Source organism: Taudactylus pleione, unplaced genomic scaffold, assembly GCF_031769625.1.
Source record: "Taudactylus pleione unplaced genomic scaffold, aTauple2 ptg000556l, whole genome shotgun sequence".
Classification (NCBI taxonomy): domain Eukaryota; kingdom Metazoa; phylum Chordata; class Amphibia; order Anura; family Myobatrachidae; genus Taudactylus; species Taudactylus pleione.
In genome coordinates, this window is record NW_028284958.1 from 15,430,273 (window position 1) to 15,448,734 (window position 18,462).

The following is an 18,462-nucleotide window of genomic DNA, read 5'->3' on the forward strand; positions in this document are numbered from 1 at the left end:
GGGGACTGGGCTAGGAATCGCGGAAGTGTTTTTTGGATGTGAGCTCTCTCAGCACAGCTATCAGCAATAGACTCTGTACTACTTACTTAGCCAGCATAAGGACCTCAAACCACAGTGACCTGGCCGGAGAATCCCAATGAGACAAATTCATTACACTAGAATCTAGATTCTTTGGAACTTTGCTGTTCTATTGCAGCTCTGTCTGGGACATGTCCACATCCACATGACAAGCATATGATCGATCTCACAGCCTGCAACATTGTGCTCTACAGTTGGCCAGTCCCCTTGAGATCTGTTGTGCACATTTTGTTTCGATGACAGCCAGCAGTGACATATTCGCACCAGCCAATTGTTGCTCCCACCGGAATCCACAAGGCAATTTATTTATTATCTGTTTAGCTACTGTTACATTGTTATTGTTATTGTTACAGTTTGGAATCTGCTGCGCTGAAGTTGGCGCAGGTCTCTCTGTTTTGTTTTTGCCCCCTTAGGAGGTCCATTCTGCATCTGAAACTATATTTGGAGGAACTTTTCCCAAATGTTCTTACAGACAGGGCTTGCATAACTCATCACACCCATGAGTCATTGTGTTGCATAAGTATACACAGTCGTTACTACTGCCACTGCCAAGGGAAGATGGTTGGGAGATTTACAATGAACATTGTTCTTGAGAATGAGGGAGAAAATGGCTACTCTGCAGGTGATTCTGTATCTGGACAGGTGATTCTGGAGCTGGCAAAGGATATTCATGTATTAGGCCTTCGCCTCTATGCCCATGGTGGAGCAGTGGTGTCCTTTACACCAAGGAGAGGAGAGACCCCAAATACACAATTTTCAGGAGAATGTGTACAGTACCTTAATGAGGAAGTTACTTTACTGGCTGCATCCACAGGTGAGGGCATCAGTACACCACCTCATTATAGCAGCTAACTGTTAAGAAATAAATGCAACATTTGGGCATTGGGGTAACAATATTTTAATATGTTGTAGAAGAGGTAGAATTGTACTGCTTGTTTACACAGTATAAAGTGTCCCAATTATAATGAAGTTTTCAAAAGTTTAAGACATACTACCACTCACTGTAAGAGCAATCAATATGGCAGCTCCCATTCAGTAAATGCTACAAATTAAGTCAATATAAAATATTAATATGCCAATTTTATACAGTATGAATTGTTGACTCTCTGTACTTCAGTGTTGTGTGTTCTAGTTTTTTTGCATTCTACTTTATTGGGGCAATTCAAATAAGGGCGAATCTGTTCGTTCGGCTGAATCTGTGCGGCAGCCGCAGCGCTTTATGGCAGCAGAATCTTGTACAAAAGTGTTCGCTACCCCACAGGGGAGCAAGCACTTTTGTGTGAATCAGGCATTCGGCCGGCCGAGCGAAGGGTGCGAGACTGGCTGCCATTACCAGCTTTTAAATGCCATGGCAACTGGACCTGAAAGGGACGTTCACTGAATCAGCTTGGGAGGCGATGCACCCGGGTATTACATCCATCCCCTTACGCTTTTTTACAGTGCCTGCCTCTAGGCCCATTCTGGTATGCAGAATAGCTCTAAGGGGTTCTTGTTGTTTTATTTATCTGTCTATCAAGTGAATTTGTTATTGTGAAATAAATTACCTATACTGTTTTACACAACGAGAGGTCATTTATTTATGATCTTTTTTGGAGGTTTCCTGTAAAGAACAAAGGGCCTGATTCAGACCCACTCGCTAGATGCGGCCGCTCGCTCCCAGCGTATGGAAATTCAGCTTAGTGACATCAAGGCAGGCGCTCGCACGGCAAGGCATAAGCACGCCCACTATGTCTTGGCGAGCAATCACTTTGTGTTTTCAGACACCCACCAGCCTGTCTTTAGCCGCCCACTAGCGGACGTCATCTCCAGGAAGTATATACATCCATCGGTACATCGGGTTCCATCGGATCTGACCGCAGCGTTTGCGATTGACTGTACCCTACCGCAAGCACTGCAAGCACTTCAGTGTATAATTCAACCAGGTGATGTGTACTATGACGCTGCCGGTTACTTATGCATGTCTCTGAAACGGAGTTTAAACACTCAGGCACGCCTGCATCCGCAACTCCACTCCCTTGTTACTACTGTCCTGCCCCTGTTACCACCCACAAACGGCCTCTCCTACCACTCATTCCTCTGGGCTGTCTTTGCATGGCGAGCAAGTGCACCCCGATCGCTCGTACTAGTTTGTGCATGCGCACTGCGAACTATAAGACGCACGTTTGCAAACAACGCCAGCAACGAGCGATCGCTTGCTAGCGAGCAGGTCTGAATCAGGTCCAAAGTGTGGTGACGTGGTCGTTTTAAGTATAATCATTGGATACGAGAAGGAGAATTAAAGATACCTTTATGTGCATGCATCTTACCTTATTCAGGTGAGCGTTATTCTCAAAAAGGACATTATCTGGTGTCCACTTTGGATTTCTTTGGACAATTATCTTTATAAGAAGATTTAATGTTTCTTCACAATTTATTTACTTAACATTTCTTCTAGATCAGCGCTGGGTGACGTTCCCTCTATTGTTGTATGTTTATTTAGTGGAAAAGGGTTGGTGATCCTTGGGGTTGGACCCTAGCAGCTGGTCTGTAAGCGCAAGTCACACACATTTTTTGTCATTTATTATATTGCAATTCTTACAGTTCACCGACAATTGAATTCCCCCCTTAGTCTAAACCACAGGTTCTCAAACTCGGTACTCAGGACCTCACACAGTGCATGTTTTCCAGGTCTCCTCACATAATCACAACTGAAATAAATAGCTCCACCTAAAATGCATCAGTGAGTAATGAATACACCTGTGCACCTGCTGGGTGACCTGTAAAAATTGAACTGTGTGGGGTCCTGAGGACCGAGTTTGAGAACCTCTGGTCTAAACTAACAAGCTGTATGTTAAGATGTGTTAGACCAGTGTTGGCTATCCTTGACACTCCAGCTGTTGTGGAACTACATACCCCAGCATGCACTGGTACAGTTTTGCTATTAGGGCATGCTGAAACTGTGGCGGGGCATGCTGGGATATATAGTTCCACAACAGCTGGACTGTCAAGGTTAGCCAACACTGTGTTAGACACTGCAGGCAGAGGGTATGATGCACAGCTCCATGTGTACCTGTTGGTGGAGCATTTCTTGCTCTGTTTTCGCACTCTGGAATCTAATGTGTGGAAATATGCTCAATCCAGAGATACAGTCAGGAGCATAAATATTGGGACATTGACAGAATATTCATATTTTGGCCTCTATTCACCACCACAATGGCTTTGAAATTAAACAAACAAGATGTGCTTTAACTGCAGACTTTCAGGTTTAATTTGAGGGTAATTACATCCAAATAAGGTGAACGGTGTAGGAATTACAACGGTTTCTATATGTGCCTCCCACTTTTTAAGGGGCCAAAAGTAATGGGACTATCAACTCAAAAGTTATTTCATGGACAGGTGTGGGCTATTCTCTCGTTATTTCATTATCAATTAAGCAGGTAAAAGGTCTGGAGTTGATTCTAGGTGTGACATTTGCATTTGTAATCAGTTGCTGTCGACTCTCAATATGAGATCCAAAGAGCTGTCACTATCAGTGAAGCAAGCCATCATTAGGCTGAATAATCAAAACAAACCCATCAGCGAGATAGCAAAAACATTAGGTGTGGCCAAATCAACTGTTTGGAACATTCTTAAAAAGAAAGAATGCACCGGAGAGCTCAGCAACACCAAAGGACCCGAAAGACCACGTAAAACAACTGTGGTGGATGACAGAAGAATTATTTCCCTGGTGAAGAAAAACCCCTTCACAGCAGTTGGCCAAATCAAGAACACTCTCCAGGAGCTAGGTGTATATGTGTCAAAGTCAACAATCAAGAGAAGACTTCACAAGAGTGAATATAGAGGGTTCACCACAAGATGTAAACCATTGGTGAGCCTCAAAAACAGGAGGATCAGATTAGAGTTGCCAAACAACATCTAAAAAAGTCATTACAGTTCTGGAACAACATCCTATGGACAGATGAGACAAATATCAACTTGTACCAGAGTGATGGGAAGAGAAGAGTATGGAGAAGGAAAGGAACTGCTCATGATCCAAAACATACCACTTAATCAGTGAAGCATGGTGGTGGTAGTGTCATGGCGTGAGCATGTATGGCTGCCAATGGAACAGGTTCCCTTGTATTTATTGATGCTGTGACTGCTGACAAAAGCAGCAGAATGAACCTGAAGTGTTTCGGGCAATATTATATGCTCATATTCAGTCAAATGCTTCAGAACTCATTGGACGGCGCTTCACAGTGCAGATGGACAATGACCCGAAGCATACTGCAAAAGCAACCAAAGGGTTTTTTAAGGCTAAAAAGTGGAATGTTATGCAATGGCCAAGTCAATCCCTTGACCTGAATCCGATTGAGCATGCATTTCACTTGATGAAGACAAAACTGAAGGGAAAATGCCCCATGAACAAGCAGGAACTGAAGACATTTGCAGTAGAGGCCTGGCAGAGCATCACCAGGGATGAAACCCAGCGTCTGGTGATGTCTATGCGTTCCAGACTTCAGGCTGTAATTGCCTGCAAAGGATTTGCAACAAAGTATTAAAAAGGAAAGTTAGATTTAGGATTGTTTAGTTTGTCCCATTACTTTTGGCCGCTTAAAAAGTGGGAGGCACATATAGAAACCGTTGTAATTCCTACACTGTTCACCTGATATGGATGTAATTACCCTCAAATTAAATCTGAAAGTCTGCAGTTAAATCACATCTTGTTTGTTTCATTTCAAAGCCATTGTGGTGGTGAATAGAGGCCAAAATATGAAAATTCTGTCAATGTCCCAATATTTATGCACCTGACTGTATATATATATAATTGTTTTCTATAGCTCCACACATTCTCCCTGTATTCTTTGCGAAAGGGAGAAGTGTGCGGATGGGATTCGCATGGACAGAGCTTTAGTCGCAAGCTGTGTCCCTGCATGCTGATGTTAGTACATCCATGTGATATTTCCTAAATTCGCAATGCAAATTTAGTCAGAAATATCACACTACAACCGCATTTTAAATGCTGATTGATTGCAGTAAAGAGGCGCCTAAGTGAGTTCTTAGTACATGTTTGGCCAAAAAAAGTTTGCGCATCCACCACGTTAAGGTGAACCCCATCAGATGGGTCCCTAACATCCCTAATACTAACACAGCTCTAGAGGGTATGTAATTTAAACTTGTTCGTGGATTTCCCTTTATTATATAGTTAGCTACACGGAGTATGTAAGATTGTGAAAAAAAATAAAAAAATGAGACTTCTACTTAATTAATAAGGACTTGACTTCCAAAATCTACTTATCCTTTCTTGAAACCTAAATACACAGTACAGTGTATATGTGTATATGTGTATATATATATATATATATATATATATATATATATGTGTGTGTGTGTATATATATATATATATATATTTATATATATATTTGTGTGTGTTTTGAGTTGTGTTGTGAGCGCAGATGCGAAGTTTGTACTCACGTTTTCCAAGTAGCTTGGGTTGTGTTTCATTTGTAAGGAAGACGTATAGGAAGATGAGGAAATAGAGCCGTGGCTTTATAGATTATTGAACCCTATGCTGATATGCAACATTCATGAGAACAATTGGTATTAATATACTTGGGGCTCCATTTATCATGATGATCCTTTTTGTGGTAATAAAAAAATTAATCGCTGCAATTTACCTTTATTTTATTGGCGTGATACTACTGTAACTTGTACAGGTTATTGTCGGTGGAAGCCTTTGCTGTATAGAGCCTTAGATTTATTATTGTAGACACACTGTTTCACAAAGATCTCATACCCAGAAGACAAGATGGATAATATTTCCACCAAATCCACCAAACTTCATGTATGGACTGTGGCAGCAGCTTCTGTGGTACTTAGAATGGCTTCCCATGTAGTGGCTGCTATGTGAGAGCCAGTTCTTCAACCCTGCTAAAAATAAAAGAACATCCCTCTGTATGTTGCTTGGATAATACAGTTTAATTCACAATTTAAGGGGTGGGCCGGTGGCTAAACACAACACTGCCGTATGTGTTAGTGGCCAGGAGCATGCAAGGATATCAGCTTGTGGTGCAGCAGAAGTGGGCACTGACCCAATGTATAAACTTTATTTTCTGAGATGCTTTTAGAGTGACCCAAACCAAAGTGTGCCCTCATGAGAAAATGTCCTCAGCTAAAGTGAGTGCAATACAATGAAAGGGTCATTAAGTAGTATGATGCGATTAAAACTACATCCACGCCACACCAACGCAATCTCAGATAAATCTTACATTTTTTTAGAATAGCTATTTGCTGGCAGTTCTGCATTTTGAAGCTGTCTGGCAATTGTTAACAGCAAAATTCTTATTTGCAAAACTGGTAATATAACTGAATTCTGGTTAACCAAAAAAGACACTTTCTCTGTAAATAACAAAAATGTACACAGAGCCTGAGTTGTTTGTGCTTTAGATATTCATTTCTCTGCCTATGACCTAGTGATAACTGAGAAGCCGCTCTCCCTCCTGTTGAACAGCTCTGGCTGTGGAAATAGGACCGTGAGCTGGGACAGTATATGTTACTGCTAAATATACCTCTGATATTAGCAGGAACCAAACATTCCATACCTACTGGATATACAATGTCACATACACATCTCCCACCTCTGTACTTCAGAAGCAGTTACATTCCCTGCTATCCCTTGCTATTACTAATCCTACTATAAGCTAAATAACTGAAAGTATTCTTCTGGCCTTTTTGTTGTATTTTTTTTTTTGCTACATTGTTTGTTTTATTATGTTATGCGTGCCAACCATTTCCCATTCTGCCAACGCCTATCTGATCTGTGATCAAAAACGCTGACTCACGACATTAATGATCGGTGATCCGTCGGCAGATCGGGGAAAAACATCCTGCTAGAAGTCCCCAACTCACCGATCCTGATCATTTTTTTCATTTCCCTGATTCCCCAACCCCAGCAGCGACAGAACAGGGAGTTGGGGCAATATATTGCAGATGTATAATTCCCATTAATTACAGAGTATAAACAATTCTATCACAAATACAAAGAATATTCAATATAATAAATTATAATTGTGACAATGTTATATTGTTTATTGCAAGATAGATTACTATAATGTGTTCTATGTACATGTAACTGTAGCTTTCTATTATGTGGCTGGTGCATCTTTCTCTGTATTCGTATACACTGAATGACCTAGTTTTATTATACTCCTCATAAATGACTGTGAATATCACAAATGAAGAGATTACATTGCTCAGAGGATTATGTTTACATCTGCTTTATCTGTATGGCATCAGAACAGACATAAAAAAAATGTTTAAAGTACATAGCAATAATGGTGTCTCCTAGCAGTGACCGGCTCACCACTGTGAGAGCAGAGCGTGGAGAATACCTACTGCATAGTTGGGAGCGGCATTACACATTTCTTCATTGTTTTATGGGTTTTATCATTATTATTATTACTATTAGAGAGATTGATTGATTGATATATCATACTTGTCTACCCTCCCGGAATGGCAGGGGGCTCCCGTATATCGGGTGGCACTCCTGGCCCCCTGGAAAGGTGGACAAGTCTCCCAGGCACTGTTTACTGTAGGTGACCTTTAATAACCTAGTGGTTCTCACCATTAAAATCAATGATGGGAACCGATCATTGGCTTAGAGAGGCGGAGGCCAGCCTCTCTCAGCCAAGGAACGCTCAGCTAATGCATTAATATAGGGAATGCAGCGGCTGAGGCCCTCATTCGTGAGGTACCTGTCTGCGGGGTTGGTTAACTCGTTTTTTTATTTTCTGAAGATGCTGGATACCTACAGGGACAGAGAGGACCGGAACAAGGGGTAGGTGAATATGTTTTTTTTTGTTACAGGTGCCGTGGATTCTACTGGACAAGTGGACATGAATTGCTACAGGGATTCTAGGTGAGGATGTGTGAATGTGAGTATGTGAATATATGCTTTAATAAAATGTTACTGTCATGGTGTGTGTGTGTCATATGGTTTTTTTTTTCCTTTCTTTTGCTGGGGAACTAGAAGTACCAGCGGGCCCTTAATGCCCTGCATGCTGGTACTTGTGGTTCTCCAAGAACCAGCATAAGGGGGAGGCTTGCTGGGACATCTAGTTCTCCAGCAAAAGACAATATTATTACTTCTATTATTTACGCATACATTTGCACAATCAACTCGGCACCCACTGGCCTGGGGTGTCAGGAATAGCCTTGGGCTATCAGCCTAGGCCAGGGGTGTCCTGGAGAGGGGGCCCCTTTATTGGTCAGTCCCAACCTCCCCAGGGATCCTGGGCTGACTAGCGGAAAGGTGTAGTGCTTTGGCCGGGCGACCCTGTGAAAGAGTTCCCGGATGTTTCATTACACCCCCCGCTAGAAAGGGTCCGGTGCTGGTTATGGAAAATACAGGGGAACCCTGCTCATTTTGTCCTCTGTATTCCCACTACCAGAACCAGCTCAACAGAGCCTTGTGTAAAATACAGGGGAACCCTATGCATTTTTTATCCTGTATTTTAAGAACCAGGACAGACTAAAATCAGACCAGGGCTGGATATGCTTTGGGGGGGGGCTTGGGGGGGCACGTCATTTTTATTTTTTTAATGTTTACAATTTTTTAACACACAGAAGCCTTCACGGATCTCACTGATCTGTGAAGGTTTCTGTATAACTCAAAAGTAACAAAACTGTGTAGCACTAGCTACTGCGCAAGGTGGATAATGATACTTTATGTCTATACAAAAAATGAAATGAATCGCATTTGTGCTCTCTGTAGAAATGGATGGGAGACTGGATGAATAAAATCTCTTTTTAATATCCAATGAATACACATATATAAACAAACAAGATCACAAGCCAATATGTAATAATTCCTCTAAATGACACTGTATAATGAAATGCCAATAACTGTTTAAGTGGCCGGTCTGATAAGAATGGTGTCAACTAGATAGAAATCACAGTTGTGAACACATGAATTACATAAAATAATGCTGATAAAAAGGTGCTGGTGTCCCAGCTACAATGTATAAAATATATTAAGAAATATAATATGAATTTAGCTTGATCTCTATGTAACCAACAGTAATTACTTGAAGCGTGGCCATGCTAAAGATGTACAAACAGTCCCATGGAGATAATCATAGTCATATCAAGAAATCAAATGGGTATGGGGTGAAACTCACGGGATGCGGTGATATCCGCTGATGATATAAATCAAGTGCACTGGTAAAAATGTTCACAATTGTGATTTCTATCTAGTTGACACCATTCTTATCAGACCGGCCACTTAAACAGTTATTGGCATTTCATTATACAGTGTCATTTAGAGGAATTATTACATATTGGCTTGTGATCTTGTTTGTTTATATATGTGTATTCATTGGATATTAAATAGAGATTTTATTCATCCAGTCTCCCATCCATTTCTACAGAGAGCACAACTGCGATTCATTTCATTTTTTGTATAGACGTAAAGTATCATTATCCACCTTGCGGAGTAGCTACACAGTTTTGTTACTTTCAGGTTTATACAATTTTTTTGGTCCCAACTAGATCAAAGATTGCTACTAGCTAGCAGGAGGACGATTAATATTATTATTTTTTATATCTACTTTGGAGCGCCGGGTACTGTAGTTTATTAACTACATATATACATTCTATATAACTCAGGCCTTTTAATGCTAGTCGCATTAAAGGCTCAGGGGTATATTTACTAACATTCGATTTTGAGTGATTTGGCATTCGATTTGAATTTGATTTGCATTCAATTTTGCATTTGGGTATTTACTAAAGGCCAAATTGAAAGTAAAATCGAATTTAAAACCAAAATTTTCTCAAATCGAACTCAAATCGACCATCGGAAAAACATCGGTACTATTACATAGACCAACACACAAATGCCTTATTTACTATCATTCAATTTCAAATCGACCAACAAATCAAGCTTCAAATGAACAGATCTGCTTCATGCTTTCGATTTGAGTATGAGCAGGTCGGATTGACACAGATACATGCATACATCAGAGAGATGCATGCATGTATCTTACTGTAAATAGCTTATAAGTAGTTAAATGTAAAAAAAAAAAAACATTCCCCCCCCTAAAACGGAACCAGCCCCGGACTTTTCACACCCAGTCCTGGTTGTCTAAGTACAGGGAAAAAAATATGTAAGGTTCCACTGTACTTGATATAACCAGCATTGGGCTCCGGGAACCAGTCCTGGTTCTGGATTTACAGGGAAAAAAATTGCGTAGGGTTCCCCTGTAATATCTAGAACCAGCACCGGCCCCTTTCTAGTGGGGCACTGATGCCACAGCTATGGGAGCCCTATCACCAGGCCCCCCAGCTGCAGCATCAGCCCTGACCGCTAGTCAGCCCAGGCCAGGGATCCCTGGGGAGTTGGGGACCCCCCAATAAAGGGGTAACCGTCTCCAGGGCACACCTAGCCTAAGCTGATAGCCCAGGGCTATCCCTGCCACTCCTGTAAATCCAGAACCAGGACTGGTTCCCATAGCCCAGTGCATACTTGCCAACTCTCCCTCATTATCAGGGAGACTCCCTGAAATAGTAGCAATCTCCCTGTCTCCCTGAAGAGTCTAGCAATCTCCCTCATTTCATCCTTACCCACATTATGAAGCTGTTATATTAAAAAAACAGAGATATATACATTCAAATGGGATCATTAGGGTAATTTCCTTGCATTTTTCATTATCAGGCACAATGATCCCTATGAATTTCTGAAAAGTATCAGTGTGTTTTCATCAACAAACAGATCTTACTAAGTCAGGTTTAGGACACGCCTCTCAGATTTATCAGTACACGCCCACTGTAACACGCGCTCATAGGTGCTGCTTTCACAATCTCCCTGAAATGCTTTTTTAAAGGTAGGCAAGTATGGCCCAGTGCTGGTTGTACTCTGGACCTCATTCAGAGGCGGATGCTATCAGTCATTCGCTCGTACGCATTCGATTGTTTTAAACCACGCATGCGTCCGGATCTCATTGCGCATGTGTGGCCGGATCATTGTGGTAATTTTTCGTTCACTCGTATACACAGCGAACAGGAAGTGGCCTATGTCATTTGATTAACAGAATGTTCCGTTTATGGGTGGTAACGGGGGTGGAGATGAGAAAACGTAGGCGTGGTAAGGCGTTTTTTGGGCGTACATGTATTATCTTGTGCGAACGTCCAATGTGGACGCTATTTTGTCCACGTCACTGTGTGATCCAATTTCCATTAAGACTGCTCACTCAGCTTGGGGTCTGGTATAGTCTACCGCAATGACGATGGTCTCCTCGTACTTCCCCGGACTCATCGATGGTGTTGCGATTAATCAAGTGAGGTAACAAAAACAATTAACTTTTAATTGCTAAACAGCTTCTAAGGTGTTTCGCAAATAGACCTTTTTTAGTAGTTAAAAACCGAACGCAGGTGAACTACTCAGCTGCTAATTTCTGGGGCATACAATCAATTAGCTAACAAATGTTTGGGTTTTTTGAGTGCTTTTTCCATATTTGTAAGTGTTTATTTTGTACACAAACAATATTGTACGCATGTTTTGTTTGTTTTTTGGGACCAAGAAACCAACCGTCCTTTTTTTTTGGATAATTGTTAATTAAAACTCATAAATTGATTTTAACCCTTATTTTTTAGGGAAAATATGAAATGTTTCTATTTCCGTTGTACTGTTTGTAAGTTTGTTAGAGGGATTACCTTTTAACCAGTTTGTGAATAAATCAACAATAGATTTTTGCAATTTTGTTTCCAAAGTGTAAGAATTTTTTTTTAATTTTTGTTTCAAGTTTTTTTTAAAGTAAACATATTTTTTTTCCTGGGACAAAATCTAGAAATCATTTTGCCCACACACCCACAAAATAAGTGGCATTTGAACAGAAATAAAACAAATAAAAACAATTCACAAGAAAGGAGAGGGAGGTTTTTGCCATGCAGGAATATGGGGCAAACACAGAGATGGATTGTGGGGAAATTAGCCAGTGCTGTCATCGCCCTTTAGGCCGTTTGGCCGGGGGTTGGAGGGAGCCTGAACGAGTCCGGGAAGTCCTTCGGCTGGCCTGGCCAGAGGCAGATGTTGTGGCCTCTGGACTAGGCATAGGGCTAGGCACATTTGGAGGGATGGCTGTTGTTGTGCCAGAGGTGGAGGGTTCTGATGTTCCGGCAGGAAGAGAGGCCGGCTCCAACATGTGCTGGCGAATGAGCTGCTCCTGGGCATTTGCTATTCGCACGTTGGCCCCAGTATTTTCCGCAAGGGCCTTAGCAATGGTCACGTTGGCCGCAGCACTTTGCTCCAGGGCGTCCGCCACCCGTAGCAGATTGGCGTCCATCCTCAGCAGAATCTCGGTCTGCTGATCTGTTTTACCATTGAGATCAGTGAGGAGGGCCACTGCCTGCGAGGGGGAATGCCCTGGACTGTCTGCCACAGGGTCCCCAGCCGGATCTACTGCTTCCTCCCCTGCAGAGCCAGAAGAAATTCTGCGGCCAAAGCTCACCTCTGGAGCAGACTCATCTGCCTGTGTCTCTATGAGAAAAAAGAGAAAAGAGTAAAATTATAGATATTGTCAAAATCACATTTCTGAGTTGTTAACATTACAACATTTATCTGGGGCAACATGAGGAGCCGCAAAGTCTGGCATGTCGGTATCCATGTTCGACACGCCAAACACCTCCTCATCCTGCACACACCCCTGGCCCAGCTCCTCCAAATCTGTGAGCTCAAGTGACAGAGGGCTGGGACCCCCACCTGTCCCCCTGCATGCCTAGCCCTATCAGCCATTTTTTGTATAAGCCGATATTTGAAGTCGCTCCATCTGTTTGTTTAAAATTTGGCATTATTCCTGCAGTATTTTGACCTGTAAACACTTTTTACTAAAATGTATTTTTTACGTACCGGCGTTTGACCTCCCGGGTTGAACGTTCAAACTCACCCACACCATTGACACCACTGGCTATGTCGTCCCACAGTTTCCATCTCTGGGTTGCACCCATATTCCTTGGTGCCTGTGCCAGGTTGTCATTGCACATTTGCACCAAAACCTCCATCTCCTTCCTTGTGAATTGTGGCTGCCTTTTTTTTTTGGCCCTAGTTTGCCTACTAGGGCCAGCAGCCTCTTCCATGGCATCCTCCACACCTTTTTTTAAAAATGTTAAAAAAGATTTTTAGTAAAATGTTTTAAAATGTAATGTTAAACATATGCATTTTCCCATTATAAAAATAAACACATGGTGGCTGTTGGCTAGTACTTTGCTGCTTTGTACTCATTTTTTTTGTCAATGTAGCAGACCGATTTTGGCCTTCAGTGATGTTTTTATACATGCGTCAGCATTATACGGCTGCATCATTCTTTGTGCGCTCCTATTGTCCGTCCTTAATTTGAGCGGGAAAATAAAGCCTATTTATGGCTTGGTGTGACTCGAGTCGAGGTGGCATGTTTTGATTGTTGGAGGTTTAGCGTTGGAGTGGATTGTTGGCGATTGTTGTGTAGAAGGAGGACTGGTTTATTTGGATCTTTTTGCTTTTTTTCCTTGTTATTTTCCGTTAGCATTTTTTTATATTTTTCAGCTTTTTTTATTTGAATTTTTGACAAAAACACCGTAAAAAATAATAGTAAATAGTATGCTTACATTTTAAATAAAATTAAAAACACTTACTTTCCTGGATCTGCTATCGCAAATTGGCCAACAGGCGTGGGGATCTGCGCCTCAGATCGGACCACCTTCTTTCAAGTTGGCCGATATTTCTGCAGTAGCCGATCGCACGCAGGCGGCGCCTGCACCTCCGCGTAAGCCAGCCGCTTGCGGAGGTTAGTGATGGGGCGTGTGTAATTGGTGATTCTCTGGTCCATCACTTCAGTGAGGACCAGGAGTTCACGACGACAAAAAGCGGCGGCTCTCATGATGGCAATGATTTTTTTTACACAAAACAGTTTTAATAAAGGTCCTAGAAAAAATTTGATTGGCTAATGTACTTTGTAAATTAACAGAAAACATTCTATTGGTTATTGTATGAGCCATGTGACCTACACCCTCACAAATATAATGTGAGTTATGATAGGCTTGATGCAGTGACATGCGTAAGCTAATTTAAATAAAAAAAAAGTTGATAAATCGCCTTATAAAAAAAAAAACGCAAAACAATAGTAGCATTCAAACCAACTTTTAATTTTGAAGAACCATCCCCTTGGTACAACCATACGTATTCTGCGGAAGCAATGACACACACTAACAATAATAAAGTTTATTGACATTGAAAAAAAAAAGGATTGCAAACAAGTGAATAACAATTACGCTAATTAATATAGTGATTGCCATTAATCGATTCAAGTATGTTTGCTGCATGAAATAGCAGGCAATCGAAAACTGACAGGGCCACTTCCGGAATTGACTTGTGCGAGCGTTGCCTGCAACCAAAGAGGAGACGGACGGTCGCTATTTAGAACGTTTGCTAGCTAGAGGAGGGGTTGGGAGACTATGGGGCGGAAAATTAGCTGCGAACGAACATACGAGCAAGCGCTGGAATTTTATTATTTCCGCTCGTACGGCGGACGAGCGAACGGCCACTTGCGTCCGGCTCTGAATCAGGCCCTAAGTACAGTGGAACCCTACGTATTTTTTTCCCTGTACTTACACAACCAGGACTGGCTATGAAAAATCCGGGGCTGGTTCTGTTTTAGGGGGGGACCTCACATAATTTTTTTTACAATATTTAAATATTTATAAGCTTGTTACAGTAACAATGCAGGCAATTCACTGATGTATGCATGTATCTGTGTGAAAACTAACTGCTAAGTGAAAGCATGAAGCAGTTCTATACAGTCGGAGATTTGCAGTTCGGTTCGAAGTGGGATTTGCTGCACGATTTGTTCATGAACATGAAAAAGCGAACAGCAAATCACTGTTCCAAACCGAACCAAATTGAATTCAATTTGAGAAATGCTCCTCAAATCGAATGTTAGTAAATGAGGGATTTGAACTTTCGATTGAGTCGGTTTGAGGTGAGCTAAATTGAACTACAAAACGAAAGTCAAATCAACCCTTAGTAAATTTACCCCTCAGAGTTTACAGACTCGCATAATGTAATAGCCTCAAACTCACAATTTCGCAGGCTGTTACATTTAGCAAGTTGAGGGACAAACTTAGGGCCTGATTCAGACCAGGTCGCAAGCGCAGTGCGCTCGCAACCGGGTTGATGGTGGGCCAGTGCGCATGTGCACGACGGAGCCGGCTCCGTCATGCGCATGCGCGAGACCCGGATAGCGACGGGCAATCCCTCGATCCGGGTCTCGCATCAAAGGGGGCGTGCTGTCGATGTTGAGTGACAGCATGCCCCCTTTGGTGGGTGGGCCGGGGGGTGGCTGCCCAGACGGAGGCGTTCTCATGAGAACGCCTACCGTTTGGGGGCGGCCCCACTGACATCATAAGTGATGTCAGTGGGAGAGCTTTCGGCTCTGTTAGAGCCGAAAGCTCTCTGGGGCTTGTGGCCACGAGACCCTACCACAAGGGTCTCGTCTCAAGCCCGATGGTTGCGATGGTCTTGACCATCATGACCATCATCCTGGCCGCTCGCATTAGCTGTGGGTGGAAACCCACAGCAATGCGAGCAACCAGGAGGCCGCTCCATTAAAAAAAAAAGACGCCCTGATTCAGAGTGAGCGCTCTGTCAGAGCGTCCGGCTCTGAATCAGGGCCTTAGAACTTTAAATGTGCGGAAAGGTACGAGTTTGTCCCGCAGCAAAAACTCGGACCCTATTACATTTACCCCCATATGTTCACCTAGCTTCATTCACTCCAGCTTCAATTGCTTTATTATATTATTATTGTCATACACAGATATATTTCTTTGGCACTTAAAGGGGTTGGACAGCATTTAAAATCCGATGGAAATCGTCAGCAGTTTAAAGGGCCAAAATAAAGTATTTGCTAAACATTAGAATTGATGCTGTTTTGTAAAACGTTGTCGATGTCCATGGATTTCTAACCCCGATACTACAAAAACAACTGGAAGTACTGCAAATATCCCTAGGATCATACAGGCTTGTATTTTTATTTTTTTTTCGAGATAAGCATCAAAATTGAATAACAAAAATGATTGGTGTACCACTGTAAATTTAATCCCATTATTAGGATCTTTCTTAAGCCTAGGCTGTTGGTGGAAAATATGTGGGGGCAAAGAGCTTGAGGTCCTTGCAAAGTTTCCACTGCCAACACTTGGCTTTACTAGCAAGGGCTGGTGATACTATGGACCTCATTCAGAGTCGGTCGAAGCGGCCGCACGGTCGTATGGGAAAAGGGGCCGGATATGCAAATGATTCCCTCGCAAGTTGCGTCCCTAAATTCGGATCGGTAGCTGACCGACCAAGGGGAGGAAGCGGTCGGAAGACAAAAAAATACGCCCCTTCTCGTACGCATTACACGTCATCTCCGGGCATATAAGGATTAATCGAGACCATCGGGAACCATCGGAACTGGTCGTAGAGCTTAAGGTTGACCATACCCTCTCTTAAGCTCTACGATCATGTCAGTGTAAAAACCTCCCATGTCACATGTGCCATGACGCTACTTTGTTAATTATGCACTCCCATAAACCGTATGCACTCCCATAAAACGCCGTTCGCATAATGAGGCACGCCTGCATTCAGATCTCCACTCCCCCGTTTTCAAGCACCTTCCCCTGTTACCACCCACAAACGCCTCCATCTGTCACTCAAACTACCGACCTGGCTGTGTTCAAGGAGAGAGAAATTTCTGATCATAGCAGCTAGTTTGCGCACGCACATTGCAAACTTTATGCATGCGCAGTATAGCGAACATCGGTGGCGTACAACCGTGCGGCCGCTTCGACCAACTCTGAATGAGGTCCCATATCTGGAGGGACATGTGGCATGGGGTTCCCCCACAATAGTGCAAACCTAGGCTAGTCAGAATGGGGCTGGAATCCCTTGGGAAGCCAGGGCCGCTACAAAATGTGGGCTCCCTCCCTAGGAAACACACCACATGCGAATAGCATTTGAGGTTATTCCTCACACTCCTTGTGGTGGTGGGTTTGGGATTCATAAATATGGTGAAAATAGAAATAATAGTGTTTGTTTCTGACATACTACAGGTCTCAGTCAGCCCTGTCATGCCCAATTTAAATTAGGGATGTGCAGGCTCGGATAGGTTCGAGTTTGCACGTGGAGTTCGGATTTTTCCCTCCAAAAAAACGGAACTCAGAAAGAGGCAAAACGTCATCTTGCATGGACGAAAATCATCATTCCTCAATGATGATTTTCGTCCATGCAAGATGACGTTTTGCCTCTTTCTGAGTTCCGTTTTTTTGGAGGGAAAAATCCGAACTCCACGTGCAAACTCGAACCTATCCAAGCCTGCACATCCCTAATTTAAATGGCCGTCAGGGCATGCTGGCACTGGGAGAACCACAAGTGCCAGCATGCCCTAGTAGACAGAGTCCACAAAGAACTGCAGTACACCTATACAAAAAAATATAAAAAAATTACAGGCCTCAAACGATACTTACCTACTCTCCTGGAAGTTGTGGGAGGCTCCCGAATTTTCATTGCTTGATAAAGAGCCCCTGCGTAACTTGAGTGACTGATATATACAGTGCAATATACAGTACTTATAGTATGCAATGATATATTTTGTTTGTCATAAGAGAATATGCATCTTTTATTTGTTTTGCCTTCTCTGAACTCTCTTCCTATTATTGGTTTTTGGTTTCTCAACACATTCCGAGTCCTTCAAACTTTTCACATCCTTAAATTAGTATGTACTCTATATCCTATGAACTTCTAGCTTGGAGCATGCTATGAGTGACTGAAATATACATCAGTTCTGCTTCTCATAACAAGCCACACCTTTTCTCTGCTGAGTAATATGCCTACTCTGAACTCTCGTCCTTTTGTTCTGTCTCTCAGTTAAGTTAACCTTCCAAATTTCACATCCTTAACTTCGTTTTTACTCTAAACCCTATGAACTTCTAGTTTGTAGAACATGCTTTAAAGTCAAACTTGATCAGGGTCTTCAATATCTACTTACAACTACTTGCCAACACTCCCTGATTGTCAGGGAGAGTCCCTGAAATAGTAGCAATTTCCTTGTTTCCCTGAAGAGTCTAGCAATCTCCTTGATTGCACCTTACCTCCATTATGAAGCTGTTATATTAAGAAAAAACAGATATATATATATATACATTCAGATGGGATCAGTAGTATAATTTCCCTGCATTGGGTATAAGGCACAATGATCCCTATGCATTTTCTGAAAAGTATTAGTGTGTTTTCATCAACAAATAGATCTTACTAACTGCTTTTGGGCTCGTTTACATTTGGATGTAAGTCAATTTTATGACACTCTCCTCGGACGTAGCAGTACACGCCCACTTTACCGCCGCGCTTATAGTTGGTGCTATCAC

General features: G+C 42.4%; 1 protein-coding gene across 1 annotated transcript in view; it reads left to right on the forward strand.

Moving 5' to 3' along the window:
* The first annotated feature begins 410 nt into the window (after nt 1–410).
* The window catches only part of ARRDC4 (arrestin domain containing 4), a 56,914-nt gene continuing 38,862 nt past the window's right edge, over nt 411–18,462 (forward strand). The window contains exon 1 of the mRNA XM_088452861.1: nt 411–892. Coding sequence (XP_088308987.1) covers nt 637–892 — 256 coding nt within the window. The 5' untranslated portion in view covers nt 411–636. The remainder of the gene's footprint in view (nt 893–18,462) is intronic.